At 32.5% G+C, this 21,126-nt stretch overlaps 1 protein-coding gene across 1 annotated transcript in view; it reads right to left on the bottom strand.

The window, feature by feature from the left end:
• Positions 1-21,126, bottom strand: part of LOC119839738 (protein sidekick-1-like) — a 153,509-nt gene that overhangs the window by 6,425 nt on the left and 125,958 nt on the right. Inside the window, exons 3-5 of the mRNA XM_038366172.1 lie at positions 7,759-7,904; positions 4,179-4,389; positions 38-79 (exon numbers count right to left, since the gene is read on the bottom strand). Of these exons, the coding sequence (XP_038222100.1) occupies positions 38-79; positions 4,179-4,389; positions 7,759-7,904 (399 nt within the window). The remainder of the gene's footprint in view (positions 1-37; positions 80-4,178; positions 4,390-7,758; positions 7,905-21,126) is intronic.

The following is a 21,126-nucleotide window of genomic DNA, read 5'->3' as shown; positions in this document are numbered from 1 at the left end:
TCGAAGTCGCTTCTTAAACTGAGGAATGTTGGTATACCTGAGCGGGGCGGTGTCTGGGGCGCGGGGGTGTATGACTCATCTGCAATGCAAGACAACAGCTTAGGAGGGGATAAACTATTAGAGATCATGCATAAATTACGAAATTCAAGGGATCTACTTTGTCAAACTAGTTATTAACTCATATTTACAGGCTTAACTTGTCGATGGAATTATGCGTTGTTTGACAATTTACTTTACATAAATTATCATGTAAAAAATTAGTACTAATTGCGTTATTTTTGTGTTTTTTCCAATACAATAAAATAAGCTAACGCATCACATATTGTAAGCGACATAAAGTGTTGTAATTTTTTTAATTCACTCATATTAATTAATTACTTGAGTGTTTATAACAAAATGGGAAATATGGAATAATTAGAAAAAAAGGATATGAGTCTTAATGAGGAATTATGTTAGTCACTCGCCCTCGCTTTCCTTGTATTACATAGAATAATTTAATACGCGTTATGATAATTTAGGGTAAGTGTTATCTCTTTCAAACAGTTTCGTAAAAATCAGTTCAGTCTTTTTTAAACATATAATAGCGTAGTAACATATAAAAGCGTAGTGACGAGTTCTTGATATTAATTTTGAATATATAAAGAGCTTCTCAAAACATCCTGTGCCGTACGTAACGAACGTATTTTTCAAACCGGCGAAATAGCGAAACGATAACTTTTGTTTCAGCATGAAAAATGTAAGGAAAATAACACTGTTTCTTAAGTAAGAGGGGCGGAACACGAAACGCGATAAAGGCCGAAATGACGTCATATAATGTAACTCATAACTTATATATCGTATGATATATATGCGCATTTAGCTGAGGTCGTCCCATTTTTCAGCGTAACAAGCGCTGTAATTGGCAAAGAGCAGAATTTGAGAAGCGCTGATGTATTGCTGGCTGGTTATAAATTACTTGCACTGAAAAATGACGAATAAAAACTAAAATGTACATCGCAGCATACGGGGAATCGCGTTGGAACCTTTCAATTTGATATTTTATCGAGTTCATGTAACTAAAATATATTGATTTTACGGTACTTCAATGTTGGTTCAGTAATACACTGATTTTTTATATTATAGTTTTGTTGTTTTACGTATAATATAATGTAACATTTAAGAGAAAATTGTGGTGATGTTTCTAATCCTATTCTATATATCCCAATTTGGGCGATTCACCTCCGTATTTAAAACAATGTTTTTTGCAACTTATAATTTGCAGGTTTATCTAATGGTTATTAGTTCATCTTCGTATCAGAAAAATCTAAACTTCCTCAAAATATTTAATACTCCAATTCCAATTGCACTAAATAACTAAGTATTAATTAATAATAATGCCTTCGAGTGAAGTGTCAATTAAAAGCCTTGTTAATTTTTACTCTGCGAACAACTAAAATATTCAAGTCCCTTTTGACGCCAGCTCTACTTAATTTTAAACTGTTGTGAACAAGACTATAGCATCCTGAATATGACTTTAATAAATAAGTAGCATGTTTCTGAAATAATTCGGGTCGTTTTTGTCGTCAACATACGTAATTACAGTGTTAATTTAATCTTGACGTGTAGCAAAAGGCTTATTTCACTATCAATTTAAAAACTAACAAACAATGTCAAGTTTTTGATTTCAAGTACACATGATATCTCACAAACTACTATCTTAACTATTATATCCAATTAGCACTAACTATAAACACGTTTTTATATAATGCTTGATGATTTGCGACATCTAGCTATAATCTGAAGACAAGATCTGTGTTCCAGCCCTTTGATCGTTACCTCATTTAATAGTAATCCCTGATTTCAAAGATGCTTATGAATGCGAGATGAGTGGAATATATATTGGTTGTATAATTTGAATTCCTCGTGGTGCAGATTAACGAGGTTTTGACAGCGAGTTAACTCGAATATTATGAGAATGTCTCTCCGTTATACTTGCTTGAAATGAAATGTTTGTCATACACAACTCCATCATGTTGTAGTTTTTTGATTTTGCCTTCTAAACGCAATGTGAAAAGATGTTAAACAATAGCTTATTAATTTCTAAAAAACAAGTGCCTATTATTCTCACTGGGTTTTCAATTATGTTATATTTATTCAAATCGATACTGTGGTTTAACCTAACTTTCATGTACATAGTAGAGATGGATTCTATACAGAATTAAATATCTTTATCTAGTATAAAGTTATATTATTACTGTATTATTCATATGCATAAATCGTATTAGCATATCGCTTTATTCCATATCTCAAAGATAAAGGCTCAATCTAAGATATTGAACAAATTGCTATGTTAATGCGCTATCCATTATACATAAATAATTTTATCTCGCAGCAGTAAATCACAACAAGAATATTCTAGATACAAGTAGAGATTTAAAAAATTACTCTCAAGATATTTGGCGATCCGTCATGGCACGCGTGGTGGCGTCTACCCAGCTATAAGGGCAGAGTTATAGCGTGTAGTTTGTATCGTGGCATTAGCTTCTCCCTAATATGACGAGAGACGAATGTAATATTACATCTTGCCCACTTTTCATGAGTACAAGTCCAAATAAATAGCTCCTTGGGAGTTTCCAGTCACGTTTCGGATTTCAGTTAATGCATGTTCAGATTTTTGTGTATCTGCTGTAGATGGTATTAAACTCTTTACTATTTTATGCAATAAAGATATGATTATTTAGCTTTGATTGTTACTAGCCCTTTGTCCAGAGAGCTTCGACCACATAGTTTAAGAAAATTCCCAAAGGGAATGAAAAGTTTCACTGCTGTAAGAATTATCGGAGAAACAAGCAAACACGCTTTCGCGTAATACAATAATTATTATTATCTGTGTTATATTGATTTTATACATAAGTAAATGACTAGAATGGAAGAAATTACTCGGAAATGATTGACGTTGGTTTTGTGCTCAGAATAAATACGTATACACGATAAATAAATGTAGGGTTATCTTTTCCGCTGATGTGGCTTTCTTAAATTATCCTTTCTTATCGCATGTAAGGAAATTTGTAGATGAGATATCATTCAGTAATTTGACCTATGTTCTATTTAAATCCTATCCTACTCATATTATAAATAAGAAAGTTTGTTAGGATGTGTGTGTTTCTTGCTCTTTTACGCAAAAACTACTGAATCAATTGCAATGAAATTAGGTATGTATACAGCTGAACAACTGGAAAAACATATAAGCAAATTTTCATCTGGATATTCCTGGGGAATACGGGATCTCGGGATACGGACTTACGCAGGTAAAACCGCGGGGCGGGCGATAAAGACTTTTTAACAGATTGAACGAGCGGGGTCACAGGGATACTGACGTTAAAAATCCATTTAAAAGTCTTTATTTTCTAAATGTATATTACTGACGTAAAATCAAACATAAAAAAATACTAGCTGTATCTTGCTTATTGCGGCCGGAACAATACTGACATCGTTTTCATTCCAACACTACTGTAAACCTGTCAACAATCTTTGCTACATGACTCGCGTTTACCTACATCCAAAACCAATAAGTAGAAAACAAATATTTCATAAGAGCGAAGAAGATATCTGCCATTAATTCCCCAGGGTCACGTATCGGTATATGCTACGTGTTCAATATTGTGTCCAAGTTTGACTCGTGCGTTGCGATTATAGACTACGGAAGCATTCGTTAACATTAGTTTTTAGCAATGCTTTAGATAAATACCATTTGGCATATAAAAGTGACGCTAAAGTGGCATATAATTATCAGTGATTTGGGTATTTGCATTGTTTTCAATTGAAGATGGAATATATTATTTAATTCAAATGTTATAAAGCTAAAGATTGAAGCACAATGTCTTATTCATTCATTTTAATATATTATTGAGTGTTATTAGAATATTTCATCTGTTATTGTATAGGCTTCTGTTGAAAACGTCGCATTTAGTAACATATGACTTTTTACACTAAGCAGCTTATTCCTTATAGCACAATTATTATGCATTAAAAGGTAGTTAATGCCTTGACTTACGCATCAAATCTTATATCTACTTTAAATTGGCGCCAAAAAGCAAAACAAAAGAAAGATTAAATGATTCAATTTTGAATGTTTTGCGGCTAGTGACTCTCCCGAATTGTTTGTTTTATAACGAAAAATTATAAATACATTATATTACCTTCAACATTCAACACAACGGCCATATTGATTTTCGGTTCGGTGTTGATCTGACACTCATACACGCCTGCGTCCCTCGGCTGCACATAGTCTATCTTGAGGTCCCAATCGTCAGAGGGCTCAGGGTGCAGTACACTGAACCTCGCGTCACCAGTATAGGTGAAGATGTGGGAGGTCAGGATGTGTAGGTCTCGCTTTCTCATCCACGATACCTGAGACAAATACGATAGAGGACATAGTAGTATCTGAATATAAATATGTATATCTGTAAATTAAACATCAGAACATATAACATATTTAATATAATATCGCTTTATTGAAGTATACAAAATAAAAGACTTCATTTGTTACATTATAATTGTATAACATGCAATTTAGATCGTTTTACTATTTCTTTTGTTTCCTCACGAATATACTCGATTTGTCAATGATCATCTTCTGATATTATAATAGTTACTTATATCCAAATAACGATTAGATAAATATGAAATAATATTGTGAAATAAAAACGATTACAATTCGCAGCTGGTGTCTGAGCTATTTCCTCTGAAATGAAAGGCATTTCCTTCCCATAAAACATAAAATGATAACAAAATAAAAGAAACCTCAACTACACTATGTGATAATGTATTTATGTATTTATGTTGGTATGTTCGTCAATCACGTAAAAACTGAATAGGTTTTGCCAGACTTGCATATGCAGATTGATCTATGTTAGGTTCAACCTTAAGGCTGTATTAAACTTGCAAAAAAAGTTTTTAAGCTATCCAGCAACCCTGTCTGCCTATTATTCATGCCTAAACCATGAAATTTTGTACAGAGTTAGTTTAACACCATAAAAGAGACTTTGGATTTTTTATTCCAACTATCATGGGAGGAAGAGCTATGCGGGAAAACCTCGGAGCTGTACTGCATCTTTGCCTTTATTTACATGGGCGAAGCCATGGGCGGGAATCTAGCATCAACTTATTCAAAAACATTTATCATCAGTGTTATAAAACCATGTCTCTTGATTAAAATTACATTAAATATAAAAGGCAAATTACATTTTTTAATTCGGCGGTTCTGAGAAATTCGTGAATAATTTCATTCGTTTGTTTTTGTTTTGTATGTAATTAGAGAAAGCCTGGAGTCGTAATTAAGAAAATGGGGGAACTTTACAGCCTTTAAAATAATAAAGGCAGAGCGACTTTTTAAGCTGCATTTAAAGATTGAGTGCGACGCAAGAATTCCTTTGGGATAAGGCCAGGATTGTCGTAGATTTGAGGGATTATGTAATTACATAAAAAATCACTCAAACTATATTGTTGTTTTCTTTTTCGTGATACAGACTACGGTATGCATTGGCATTGAGTATAATTAGTTGTATACGTGATGTAATTCGCACACGGATTGGATGATAAGAAGGGGGGATACCACTTTCATTTAGGCTAACGTTCCACGTCCATTATCGTAATGTTTGCAATTTTTCACATTTCCCTAAAAAGTTACGTATTCGGACCCCATTTACTTTTAGTAATACAAGTACAACTTGTTAATCCTTTAGATATATAAATGTTGCAGTTAGTGCATACACTTGTTGACCAGTGGTTAGGACCTTGGACTTACAGCGAAAAGTCGCGGGTTCGAGAGAAGACGAGCGTAATAACTAATATAATAATTAATTATTTTCGAAATGAAATTAAAGTATGATTTCAATACTCATCTCCTTATTCCAACATTTTAAATTGAACATTATTTGTACGCGTTAAAGTTTAATATTGTATGTATTCTTTTTATTGAAAACCTTGATGTTTCATATTATTTTCTTAGCCACCACTGAAAGTTTTTGGCTCCAACTTAAATTGAAATATAGGCCCCGGAGCGGGACCGAGCTAAATTAATTTTAATATAATTTATGTATCATCTTACTTTGTTTACTTTCTGAAGTTAGGCCTACTACGTACCCATTCTTATCTTCTGAAAATAAACTTAATATATTTGCAAAAAATACCTAAAATTGGCTAATAAATGAAAACAATTTATTTATTAAGTGATATAAACTTGAAGAGTTTACCTATTTGTCCGCGCTTATCAAGGTAACTATTGAACCGATTATGAAAATTCTTCGCGTTGACAGGTTGAAAACCCACGGAGTTATAAAGCTATAAAACCAGAAAAACAGCGTCGAATCGAGAACCTGGAGTTTTTATACACATCGCTTTAAAATAAATACCTTATAATAAAGTTATAACAAAAATTACTACGCTAAAAACAGCTATCTAAATCCCACACAATTATTTTACCACCCTTTCTCAACTACACACATAAAAATGCGCTATGCCTCTTAAAGTAGCCAGCTTATCACCACCTGCAGCCCACACCATCATTTTTCACTGTCGAACCGCCCTCAGAATCGCTTCAGTGGCCAGCATATTAATGGTTAAGGGATCAACACCCGTATAATATCACTTGACACCCCTCCAAATGTCCTTTCAAAATTTCTGTTTAATGACAACTTGCTCCAATAGTCAAGAAGTGCTTCTACGATGATATTGTGTTTTACAGTTTTCTATCATAACGTGGTTTAATATTTGTAATATTATTAAGACAGAATTGTCTGTTAGCTAGCTTGCTTATTAAACTCAGGTATTAAACGATAGTGTATATAATTTTACAATGGGACACTATTTTTAGATGAGAAATAGAAAAAATAAAGTTGATATAGCAGCTTGTTTTATGCAAAACAGTTCCACGCACGAAATGTTTTTTTCCCTCATAATTTCTGTAAATAATGAACTTTGCTAAATATTTATTGAAATTTCGTTATCACTATCGTTTAAATTGTTGTGAAACTAAAGTGCCCTTTCGATTTATGTATTCGTGAATATCATAAGCTCAGAATATAAATAACAATCAGCCATTATGTATAAACCTACTTCTCCCCGCTCCACGTCCAACCCGAGCTCTAACACTCCGGCTATACATCACAAACTCTAATCAGATCTACACAATTAAGTTTACAGATATCTGTAGGCATTGATGCCACAATGGCCAGAATTTATAGGTCAGCTTAAATTGATTAAAGGCTCCATAAAATCGGCAAGACGACCGCAGCCTCCGTTGATAAACTGGGCCCATCCATCTGCATGTCTCACTATTGCACTGGGCAACAGAACAGATGACACAACTCTGCGAGCGGAGATTTGCACCGTGATTAGATCATTTTCGGGACAATTTATTAATAGTTGTACATTGTGATTCAAATGATATTATATCTATCTTGAGTTTCGCGAATCTTATGAAAATTGGAAAAATGTACTAATTTTCGTAAGATTATGTATTATAATGGGCAATAGTACTATAAATACAATAGAGAAAATTTCTTATAAATGTCTATCACGTGATATTAGAATAAAGTGTTATAAATAATATTTTAATGGTAGTTTCAGTTAATCTTGGATAACATATTTATAATTTTTTCTATATATAACGTTTTTCATTATTAAGAATTGAATTATTGAACTATTTCTCAACACTGGTGAATAAAAGTGTAGCAACGATTCAATAAAAATGTTATTACCAGTGTTTAGAAGACTTACAGTTCTATTCCCTATATGTTTGGCCCGGCACCGAAGCACGGCTGACTGCCCCACTACGGCGGACACGTTTCTGGGGGACACGTCGTCGAAATACGGCCTTTCCACCCGGTCCCCCCCACCGCTCACTCCCGACAGGACGCCCACACCTGAAAATAAATGAAAAGTATTAAAACATGTCCTTATTACAAGTTAAATAATTATGAAGTAAATTTAAAATATAGAAGAATTTAAATAAATAAATAGAATAATTTAAATAAATTTTATGAACGATATTTAAAATAAATACATATAGTGCCAATATGAAACAATTACAAGTCTAGATTGTTACGGCAAATTACAAATTGGAAATCATTTTCATTTCTAAAATAAATGATATCAATTTCATTATTTATTGGTTTATTTGAAATCAACGCTAACTTTTATATCATATTGTGTGAGTTACAAACCTTACAATAAAATATATGTTCGCATACAAACCTCCAGTTCTATAAAAATCTAGTTTCTCAAAAAAGGCAACATTTAAGAATCGAAATATATAAGATGTTTACTTATATTTCACAAATATATTAAGGACAGCTTCAAATAAGATAAAATGAACCTATTTATGATAATAAAATATAATTCAATCACGTATTTCATAGCCAATAAACCTTTGAAGTTAGAGGACACTCGGTCGACCACTGACACTCGATGCATAAATAAATACACCCTAACAACTCCGAGTAAACAAGTTTATATGAAAGAGAAAACACGATTAAAATTCTCAAGGAGGCTTACCGAAACTAAAGTATAAGAAATCACTTGAACCGACTTGCTGTATTCATTGAATACATATTTTGGAATAAGTAAATTAAGTATTGAAATGCTTAAGTTTTCAGGTGCAAAGAACTTTGTCTACACTTTGCAATAGAATCCATGTGAAAGATTAATTAAGAAAATAATAAATATTAGGAATATAATAATCTTAAAGGTATGTATTTGGTTCTAATTACAAACGACAATATTTGTTCCTCATTATAAAGAAATTAGCGTAAACATGTTATATTAGAAGAAGCACATTACGTAAAGCCAACTATAATTTACATTATCCATCAGTCAGTTTCGCATTGCAGAAAAACATTTAATAAGTTTTTATTTAACGTCAAAATTGTTGTCATCTAAGTTACGATTTATCACAAAAAGATAGACCGCAGACATGTTTAATTTTGTTATATATGTGGTTTCCTTTAAAACTAGAACTCATTCATATCCAAGCGAAAAGTATGACACCCACATTAATTTCTCTGGCACGTCAAGAGCCGACGCTAAAACACCGAAAGTTCCACAAACGGCCCACAACGCTGTCGCTAAGCCCGACATTTCTATGTCTCAGTTATCAGCGAACGGAAACGTGTCGTGCCGTGACGTCACGCCTCTGAACCGGAAATAAGAAACCGTACTCTTATGACAGCCCGCGAACCGCGTGGGGCTCCGAGATATAACAGATAATAAATTAGCACGACAGCGGGTTGCCGCGTGTCTTCTTCTCTCTAGTCTAGTCTGTCATGAGGCGCTTTCGATTCTTAATTAAAAAGTTACACGTGTCCCTAACTTTTGCACGTGCTGTCGCTACTTCGGTTTTATTATAGTACAAGAGGATTTATTCAATAATCCCTTTGTTTTTAGATTCCTTAATTGATTATCAAAAGCGGTTTTTGGTTTAGATCAACTTTATTTTGTTATTATTTCCATTTTGTGCTTTTTAACACAATTGCCATAGCTCGCTTTCTCGCGTCTTTGGGACGATATTAAAAATATTCTCTTGAGCTTATCGCATTAGTAATTCAGTTTACCTCGTAAAATATACCTCGTCTACAAGCGCAATAAATTTAAAAGCGTAATTGGTAAGACTGTATTTACGATAGAACATTAGTATGGTGAGATATTGAACCACAAAACACAAGATCCACCAACCCAGTACACATAGTTTACATACTCTTATAAAAGGGGGGTAAATTCAGGAATAACACTATAATGAAATATTATTAAACCCCGAAACTTCACTCCAGACCTCCAGTATCACACATTATTTTCAGGATTAGACGGAAAATCAATATCTTTACCAATTAGAATATAATTAAAATTACCAATATACAACCCCGAGCCTTTCCACTCAATATCCACTCAGTATCCTAGTTCACGAACATCTTAGTTACGGTGGACAGCTGAGCTGGAGGTTCGTCTGATGATAAGCGATGAACATTTAATGCTGAGTCTATGCAAAGACGTTATCCGTTGGTAAAATATAAAATGGATAGGATCGACGACGAGGATAAAAAATGGACTGGGAGGGGTGTGGAAAACGAAACGGCTACGGCTACGGCTACAGCTCTCCCACTCACGCAACACTGCATACATATGCTGCTATTTCATTCCGATCTTCTTTCAGTTGTAACTATCGGTGCGAGCTGGCCCAAATCGTACCGAAGCTCGAGTGTCGGCGTCTGGGCATGATAGTTTTATTCGTCATAGGAAGAGGAATTATTGATCTCCTAAATATTGAAGTATATCGATTCATCCGTACATCAAAATTGGGTAGATATTTAGTATCGCCGTGTTGAAGGCCCCACCGTGGCGCGGAATGGCCCGCTTTGTGAGGTCGCGCTTTTGTCTGTCGTGTCTCGGCACAAAGCATTGCTCTCATATGACGACGTGAATGTGTCTTAACTTACTGTACGTTTCACTTTAATATGTAATTGTTACTTTACCTTTGTATTTGTTATAAAGAGTAGAGTATTGTGTATATATAACGTTATATTATAAACCCGTTTACTCATAGAGTATGTTCACAAAATACAAAGTACTTTATAAGCATACGTTTGACGATAACATTATAAAGGCATTAATATGCATTAACCATTAACATGCATTAATTTTTCATAAATGGGATACTCTAAAACAATATTATAAATTTATCTTCATTTCTTATCCTACAAATAAAAGTTTATGAGGATATATGAATATTGGTAACTCATTCACACAATAATAGATCGGAAATGATATTTGAGACTGAGAAAATGTTTATTCTAGGTTTACATAATATACACAATCTACTCTGTATTACTATAAATATCATTTTACTTCTAGTAAAATTCAACCTCAAACCGATTTTCCATTCAGCAACTCAATACACTGCCAAACAGTTACATGTGGGATATTTCATGAACTCTAAAAAAGTGTTTGTTTACCGCTCAGGTATTGCACCATAAATCGCTTGTCGGTACAGCTGTCTAGAGTGTCACCAATACTGTGTCACTACTGAATAGCCCGCATTTTACGTCAGAGCTTTCCAGGGAAAATAATGCATGTTACGGATAACTTTATAGACATTGTAGGAATGTCTGGCGTCATCAATGTGACTTGGTTTACAAATAAATTAAAGATTAATGTAATATGTTTCGAAATTTAAGACTTTTTAACGGATTTTAAACGCGATCTTTCATTCGAACACTACAGCTAGCGTGGTTACGGGGAGACCACGGTCGGGTTAATAATATAATGAATAAATCGCGTTTAAAATCCGTTAAAAAGACTTTTATTTCTAAATGTATAATACTTACGTAAAATCAAACACAAGAAAATACAATGTAATGTGTTTTAGCGTACAATGTATTATGATTGGTAAATAAACTGAAATTTCAAAAATTTATATTATTTTGTAAAAAACACCATAAAACTTTTAATAAACGCCTATTTATCCGCTTTATTACCATGTAAGTTTCTAACTCTTCTGATATTTAGTAGTCTTCTGATATTTTTAATAAAACTTATACTAAATCTATCGTGCTCATAGTATGGAATCCCAAACAATTATCAAAGTTAACTGGATATTACCTCGTTTTATTCAAGCTACTGCGTGAAAAGTAAGTTATTTTTAACTGTGCAAATTGCGTTTACAGTTACAGACAAGCAGTATAGATTTGTATGTTTTTATTATATGTTATCATTGACATATTTAATGTTTTTATATCTTTTAAGATTGAAATCATTCTAAAACTGATATCGAAATTAGAGTTACAATACAAGAAACATACAATCACCAAAAACTCCGAAAATATTCAAAGTATAAATGCGACATTGTGAAATAAATACATAAATAAATATGCAATGTTGTCCGTGGCTCGGCACGTGACCCGAATGTCGCCAAATATGCCAAGCGTGAGCCGCATACCCGAGATTTTTTCCCACCCCCGAAAGTTTCTCAGCGTTTTGTTATGGCTACAGAAATGAATATATTTGCTCCGTGTGCCTCACTTTCATGTTTTATTGAAATAAAGCTTTGATGTTCTCTTGCACACACTTCACTATGGTTACCTAAACATACAGGAAAAAACATATTTTTACGTATTAACATAGAAGAAGAGTATTTTACTAATGTGTGTTTTTTATATTTTTCTATACATTCCACTGATATAAGTACAATCTGATATGTTTGTACATTTTAAAACTAAAGATTAGTAGTAGAAAGTTTCCATTATTATCGTCTCTAATATCTTAAATTCTTTAATACAAAAATACTTGTATAAATTATGACAAAGTTCAAATTACAAAATTTTCCGATCCTTTGTCCCAATGAAATCACAGCGTTGCTTGCTTATAAAACTGCTGATCGCACCTGACCACTGCATTTTTCATTTCGCTTTCTATAATATCCTTCAGAAGTGAATACCCGAAGCAATAAAGACAGTTCCATGCAGGAATGTGGAATAATCCTGGGAAAAAGCAATCTCGAGCAATAGTCCAATGTATGCTTTGACACCACACTCATTGAGAGCAGAATAAAAGTTAATACGGCCGGAAATATTTGGTTACTATATAAGCTGTGTGCAAGAGTATTCCAGGGAAATATTAATGTTTCGTTTTAAAGAATTAATTAATTATTTATCCCCGACTTCGAGGGATTACATACATATGACGGTGATATTTTTACAGTGGGTCCAGTTGTTTCTACGATTAGCGCGATCAAACAAACTTGAAAACACAAAATTTCCACGCACGTTTTGACTGAATTATTAAAAAGTAAAATTAATTTCATTAGAAGTCTTAATCAGTAGAAAGTATTTAACATTTAAGACTCAAAAAGTATATTTAAAACCCGTTTAAGCAGTACTTTACAAATATCACGATTACGAAAATCTTCTTAGAAACGAAATTGAATTAGGTTTGAAATAATATTATTAAGGTCTTGGAAAATTGAATTCAAAAATATGGCCGTAGTGTAGGCTGTACGCTTGAATCGGTCTGTTCAACTTACATCGGGTAAGTCAAAAGTCAGAATCTAAATTATTTAAAAGTCAAATTTTGTTTACTTTGATTTAGATGCCAAAGGGGAACTAATATAATCAATATAACATCAAAACTAATAGAACGTAATATTACATAAATTATAATAAAATAATTCAAATACTAATCACAATTATTAAATCCTCCATACAACATTCATAGCATTAACATATTATTTAGAAATATGTCATTGTATAAGAATGAATTATGAAGAGTTTAAATGAAATCTTGTGTAAGCAAAAAAAAAAAAATATATAAAATAAAAAAAAAAATAATATAAAACCTAATATTTCATGTGTCTAAATATATGATGTATACCAATTATGATTAAATCTTCTGTATGAGAATGGATAAATTAATATATTATCATAATATACTATTATTATATTCTTTATTAGGAGGCAACGCTTTATTATCTGAGTGACCTATTACTTATGTAATAAAATGACAGAATTTCATTAGTTGTTTTCATCATTTCATTGTAATCCAATACTCGATTCCAATAACACACGTACTAACATTTATCAAAGTCCCAGTCCCAACTTCTCGCTCTGATTCCTTCATATTAGCTAAAATATAATCTGTACACGAGGTTATGACGTCGCGGCTTTAAACAGAGCGGTTATAACACGAGGTAGTCATAAAGTAGTAATAACTCGAGATTGCGACGTCACTGTAGCGTTATGCGCGAGTCGAACATAAATTTGATAAAGTTACATGTTTAAGGTAACAGATTTTCTTGTTTACTCATATCCTGTGTTATTAAATGCACTATCTGTATAAATCTTACATAGGTGGTATTAATGTCAACATTTAAATTATCATTTCATACGTACGTGATCATTTTAGGTACATCTATCGGGTAGTAATAATGTATTAGAGAGAATAAAAAGACATTTGCAAAATCAGATCTCGAGAAAAGGAAATATTGTGTATTTTGGAAATTATATTAACGAACCTTCTGCTATCTATTAAAACTCTACAAAGAATGGGACATATTTGACTCAGATCTTGAAATCACAAGTTCCAAATGTGTTCACTTTCAATTATCTATAGATATTTTGTTCCTATGTGATTGGAGAAAATACATATTAAATGTTTAATAATGCTTACTTTTTTATTGAAAAACGGAATAAAATGAGTCTTTAAGAAATAATGCCATCCTTTTATTAGAACTTGTTTTACTATTGATTTTTTTCTGACATTTTTATTAAAACAGGGATGAAATATTAGTTATTAATAGATCATTAGACTTCAACCAAATTGAGAGATTATAGTTAGCGTCGATCAAATCTCTAAGAAATTGAGAGCGATTTGAGAGACATGAGCCATGGAGACACATTTCTAGATAACGTACCTGTACTTTAAGGCTCTTTAAATTCATTTTAAGACTCGCCCATAATTTACGAGACTGCGACAATTACTATTGTATAGATAATAGATTACGGCGTGGGTCAAACGCCAGAATAAAATGCCCAAAACCTTTAAACGTACATCATTACCAGCTATTCACAGCAAATGTACTGCTCCAATAAAATCGTGATCACTTATCCCAAAGATATATTCATTCTACTATAATTTCAATCGCACATTACGCACGGAAGTGCTTACAAAAGTGTCTTACAAGTTGGACAATAGCTTTGGCCAGCTTCAAACTACTATAAATTCAACCTAATAGCCCTCCCCGGCCCCCTCGGATTGAGGGACTGAGTGATTTCATATCTGCTAATCTGTTTGAGTGCCTGCAATTTGATATTTATGCTCGAATGGATGACAATTGGCGTTATCGGCGATGAAGAATATTCGTATGTGGGAGATTTTTACGTTATGGGTAGAGTAACTACTCGAGTTTAAGAAGAGCATATCATAAACCTTAATATATATAAGGTTAAAAAATAAGAAAGTAATTGCATTATAAGTGAAGTCCCGTTTCCCCTAGTGGGATATGGGGCAGATGATATACATTTGTTCCACTGATAAATTTTTTTACGGACAAGTAGGTGATCAGCCTTCTGTCTTCTGCTAGACCGAGACATTTTTTATTGTGAGATCGGGAATCGAACACAGAACCCCTCAGTTCTACACTCATGTTTTAACCACTGTACCAAGGCGGCGTATCAAATCAAGTTAAATCGATATTTATGATGGAAATATAAAAAAATACAAATGTCTAAATCGAATAAAACTAATGTAAGAAAATTTTCAAATAGCAAATGAATATAATATTTTTATTATATTTTAACAATAAGAGTATGCTTCAGAATTCAAATTCAAAATGATTTATTGTGATTCACAGGTTATAAGGAAGGCATTACATTATATAAAGTGTGTGGTAATACAAAAATAAAATGCTTTTTGCACAAATCCATCGAAACTTGACCCTCTTCGTCCCACCGCAGCGCGGTCAGTACAATTCCGCATTGGGTAATATTTCCTAACTTCAAATTAACTTCTCTCAAACAGAGTTAATCACAGCGGACCCTCGGAAACTATAAACAAGGGGCATCTTTATAGCCAATAAAGGTCCTAAATAGTTTTTTATCCCGTTATTTTATCTGTATTTCTTGTCATTTGTCATTCGGTTCGTCGCCTGCGTTGGATATACTGCGTTACGCTTTGTTGGCTCAGAGAGGTCCCGTGAAATGTTCATTAATGACATTTGGCGACAAATTCATGACAAATAATCGTCGCATTTTATACTACACTAGCTGTGCAACGTTATAAATATACTAAAATACAAAAGTTTATTCTTTATAATATTAGTGTTAATTACATACTCGAATAATAATGTTCATCAAATTTTGTAGCGCGTATTGCATTAAATTTTGAGTAGAATACTTATTTATATTATACAAAATTTAAATTATTAGTAGATATTTATTTTTATGATGTTTACATTTATGTGAAAATGTTGAATTTAGCTAATGTGTCTTATTGAGGCCCCCATTTTCTTATAAACAAGCTAGTATAGATAATAACTAATACCTCCAACTGAACGATTGAGTAGCTTTCTTCAGTATTTAGTTCATTTTGTGTAACACTCAAAGCATTTTGAAGAAAAAAAAAACATCTCCCGGAGATAGATTTAGACTCGTGAAATGTAATGAAATTGAGTTTCATTAATAAGATACTTTAAAAATAACATATTGAGCTCTGAATAGATGGTACTTCAATTCACAAGAAATCTATGTATAAACGCTTATAAATTTGAATTGATAGTTGGTTGTACATACATTATCCGCAAACAAAGTCGGTTCGTCACATCACAACATAACGCGACACATTGATTATCAAAATGTAAATTCATTATTATATTTTGCATAAGATGGTTTATTATAACATTGTTATCTACAATTATTGTGTCAAAAGTGTATTTTATAATTGCAAACTAATCATCTACGGTAATACATAGAAAGATTTAAACGAAATTATGACGCTCGCTCCCAAAGACACTCAGTTGGTTGATAAATCCAATAAAATCAGCAACTTGCAGAAAAAAGCTGTAATAAATTCATCAAATAATTTCAAAGCAAAACAACCCTCTTCAAATTGTGTATAACTTAATTTAGGGCCCATTAACAACTAATGGGCCGGCACTTATAGCATCTGACACGATTAGCTCATGATTTTATAAATAACCTAATAATGTACTCAAGTTTTCTTCAACATTTTTATCGCGTGCCATAATGTTTTGATGCTAGAATTTTTATTTATTCACGCCATATTGACTTTGTCGTTCGTTTAATGGAAAAATAGAGATTTATTCATGCTTTAGTAAATAGTTCAAATGTATTGATTTAACGCGGATGAGAAAATCGAATTATATAAAGTGTGGCTGACAGAGAAAAAATAATTATTAACAATCCAATTGGAATGAAAAAAGAATGTTTGAATTGTACATTTATTCCCATAGAATTAAAGTAAAAATTTAATTAATCTAATTTCATGCGAAAACAACAAAAACAAAGCATCAAATCTACAAATTAGTACAGAGCAATATAACTTGACAATCATTAATTCCTTGTATTTCGCGTATTATAATGAAAAACAGAATTCATGTAGCGGTCGTTAGACATAATCGTCTTAATTAATAACGCCTAGGCTTAACGTAAACATAATACCAAGTGGGATCTCATGAGCCGAAATTAAGCCAGATAAACTTGCCGTAATCGATTAAGCCTGGCTTTGCCCTGAATCTATTACTTGTAACTCAATTTATATTATTCTCTGAGAGCCCTGGCCTCAGTTTCAGTTTCCTTTGACCTCAATTGTCATATCCTTATTGTATTTGTTATTATATATAAAACACACAGTTCTCATACATTTATTTATTGAAACTATACATTATTTAGTTAACATGTAAACATACATTTTCTTCGGAATCAAACAGATAATGTATAGAATTACAAGTGCTTGTTTGATTGAAACAATAATATTTCTATAAGAGAAAGAATAATAAAGTTCATTTATTGGAAGCAACAGACAGTCGTGATATTGTGTATTTGTGTATTATTGAAGTGTTTTTCTTTCTATAAAGGGTATTTTTAAACGAGTGGATAACATGCAAAACTGAAAAAGTGTTTTTGAATTATAAATAGCCCAGTAAGACTCTCAGCAACTTGGCAAAGTTAAGATTATTAACAATGAAATTGTATAATGCAACAATCATTAGTCAAGTTCACCCGAGAGCTCGCGAGTTTTTTCGCAACTCCGGGCGTTTCGATGGAATCCTTGTTTTGCACTTTAACGGCAGCTCGTTAGCACTTGTTATACAATGATTTGTTTTATGTTCTGAAGCAATTATTGCTCGAGTATCGTTAAGGAAAACTGGAGTACTTGAAACTTTAAATTTTTTAATTTCTGCTGAAATCATGGCGAGTGCTGTTTAACAACCATTTATTTTTTTAATGTGTTGCATTCGATAATTCTGGAATCATTCAAAGTTTTTAACACCCAGCTTGTAGGAGAGGGCTTTTTACTTAATAAAGTTGATGTATCGTCTACGTAACCGTGTATTTGTGGTGCTTTAGACCTGATGCTTCGGGGGATTCAATACAGGGTGTCCTGCGGATGGTGGACACATTTATAAATTTTCATATTCACTAATTAAATGAGGTTATTTTATAAAAAATAATACAGACATACAAAAACTCGTTAACATATAAACCGCAATGGCCGATAAACATAAAACACGTAACTACAGTTTCAAAGAGTATAAAAATGTCACCGTTTCAGTGTCTAATGCCATAATTTCGATCCCTCCCGATGTCCACTGCTGTTGTTCTTTGACCCGTGCAGTTATCGCCCAAACTTTCTGTATAAACATTTTATATCTATTTTATGGCGTATTTAGTTGACATTATTGTGTGTTGTTTTACGATTATGAATTTAATTCTCTGTAATTTGAACGGCGTCTGTTTGTCTGCCCTTGCTATAATTGTAGCTTGATGAACTCACGAATTATTAATTTTTTAAGTCAGTTAAGCTAAAACATTACAAAAAAATAGGTGTACATATAAATTTAATTAAAACGACTAACTTCGAAGTATCGCAAAACGAAAAAATCTCTTCTGATAGAATTGTAAATAAATGAAAAATATGTATTTATATATTATTGATATAATTTTATTTTATTACCGCGTAGTCAAAGGAAAACCCCATAGTTGAGACGCAGCTATTAATTTGCAGAATCCACCATAAGGATTTCGCCTAGGTTAGTTAGTTACCCATAGTCTAAAAACCTAATAAACATATTTATAATATTCTAGACAGATCCGACCAGCGGCGCCTGAACAAATACGTCCTCTGCAAACATCGGTCGAAAATTAACCTTTAAAAAGGTTCTCAAGTTACAAGTAAATAAATTCAAAGAAAAAACTCATTTCAAATATTAAAAAGCGGGATCTCGAGTTCGGGCGGCTCGGGAGGAAATAAGGATCGAGCTTTGTTTTCGGTTCCGCACACTATTCATTTTAAATTGCAGTTTTTTAGTCGAGATGGAAATATTTAAATGCTACCTCCGTTTGCTCTTTAGCGAGTAGCTGGAAGAATTAGAACAAATTTAACTTTTATTAAATGCACTGCTATAAATAACTTTGCGTTATAACTAAGTTTCTGTTACATTATTATTATATTCTAGTAAATAGAAGGGAAAAATAATTAAACAACACCTAACCTATTAATTTGTCCTTCAATATTTTATTGTTCTTAAATGCCACTACTAAACTACTAGATACCTTACTAATACATTACGACGCTTGTTCAACAAACTGTCCAATCTAGTTAATATGTATCCATAGTATAAAAAGAGCATACAGGTCGAACATTCATTCTATCGTCATGTATACTACAAATCTCACCTCAATCATATCCTCTAATGTTTCGGTCACATGATCACGTGTATCAACTAAATTACCACGGACCAGTGCATTCAGTGGTTCAGTAATATCAATTCAAATTAGTATAATCCCATTTATAGATTCACCGCTAAAAGTTTCATAATTAGGTTCTGTGGGTGAGCTAATTTATTGTGAAACAAATGATTTCATGCTTCATTTATCGTGAAAAGACCTGTTTTGTGTTATATAAATTTTATAACTAAGATGAAACGTAATACAAAGGGAATAAGATATGTCTGCATTAAAACGTAAAGAAGTTACTGTTTTATTTTCTCGTGTAAGAGTGTTGTCTGAATGCTATAAATTCTTTTAATAAATGGAATACACGTGACTGGTGCTGTGCTGTTATTATGATGCAATACAATAGTTCTCTGAACGTTATTAAAAGTTACAAATTGTTTATTAATTTTTACTTAGATTCCATAGTTCGAGCTATTTGAAACAAATTTTTATTTCCCGTCGAATTTTTTTATAAATAAAAAATAAACAGCAAAATAGACAAAAAGATCTTAAAAATTACATAAATTTTACTTCTACACAATACTATTCAAACAAGATCCATAGAAAGTGTAGTGACAAAAATAAAGCGAAAATATCACAAAAGAAACTCAATGAACCCTTACGTCGATGAATGGGCGAAAAAAAATATTCGGAGTATTATGGAAAAGTTAAATTTCTCCCCTGAAGCTAATACCCATAATCTTGGTAACTTTTAATAGGACAGACCCAAATTTGACGGCCATTATTCAGAAATACTGGCGAGCCCAACATCTGGGGATCTTTATTACCATCGAATCGCCCTATCTGATTTTTATTCCGAGATGAAGCATCTTACATAATAAGCAGTGTAATTATTGTTTCATAGAAAATGGCGGGAATGTTTATTTTCGTTTGTTTTGTTAAAAATTAATTGAAATGCCTTAATTTTATCAAACATTTTCATCATAAGCCGTATGGTATTTTCACATGTGTCTATATAAAATAACAATAATTGTACACTTTGTAGTCCAATTTCATATTTATATCACATATTATAGAAGAGCAGCTTCCCTCACATCAAAACTATGTCAGTTTAAACATACAAACTAAACCACTCACACAAGACTCGTAAAATCCATACGGGTCTACAATCAGTTAACTAACACGTGTAGGGATGAGCTTACATTATATTATAAGAACTCATGACATGCGGGGACACGGCCCGTAATAACACTAGTAGCACTGAAATAAAACTGGATTACCGCATTGAGTCTGCAGAGACTTAAACTGCTAGACATGCCATAATACACAACTTAAATAGCTGTGGGGATGATTTGTGGTCTTTATAGTTTCTAGTGTCTATATATTATTTGAATATTGCAGCTTGAAATATATCTTAAAGAATAGAAAAAAAAGATTAAAAGGCGGGAAACGAACCAACGTCATTCGCTGCACCTTGGCAACGTCTGAACTCTCGGCAACCCGCGATCTCGCCTCAGCAATGAAATTAATTCTACTCTTCCAGTTTTATGTGCTTAGGCACCCTACGAATACCCCACGAATGAATTTTTTCTATTCCTTGAAATTTCTCATTTACAAATCATTAATCCAACTAAAGCTTAAATTATATATACACCTGTGGATGATTAAGATAATCAAGATTTCAATA

This window comes from Zerene cesonia, chromosome 4 (assembly GCF_012273895.1).
Source record: "Zerene cesonia ecotype Mississippi chromosome 4, Zerene_cesonia_1.1, whole genome shotgun sequence".
NCBI classification, from domain to species: domain Eukaryota; kingdom Metazoa; phylum Arthropoda; class Insecta; order Lepidoptera; family Pieridae; genus Zerene; species Zerene cesonia.
Note: the sequence above shows the minus strand (reverse complement) of the source record. Positions and strands in the feature narration are given on the sequence as shown.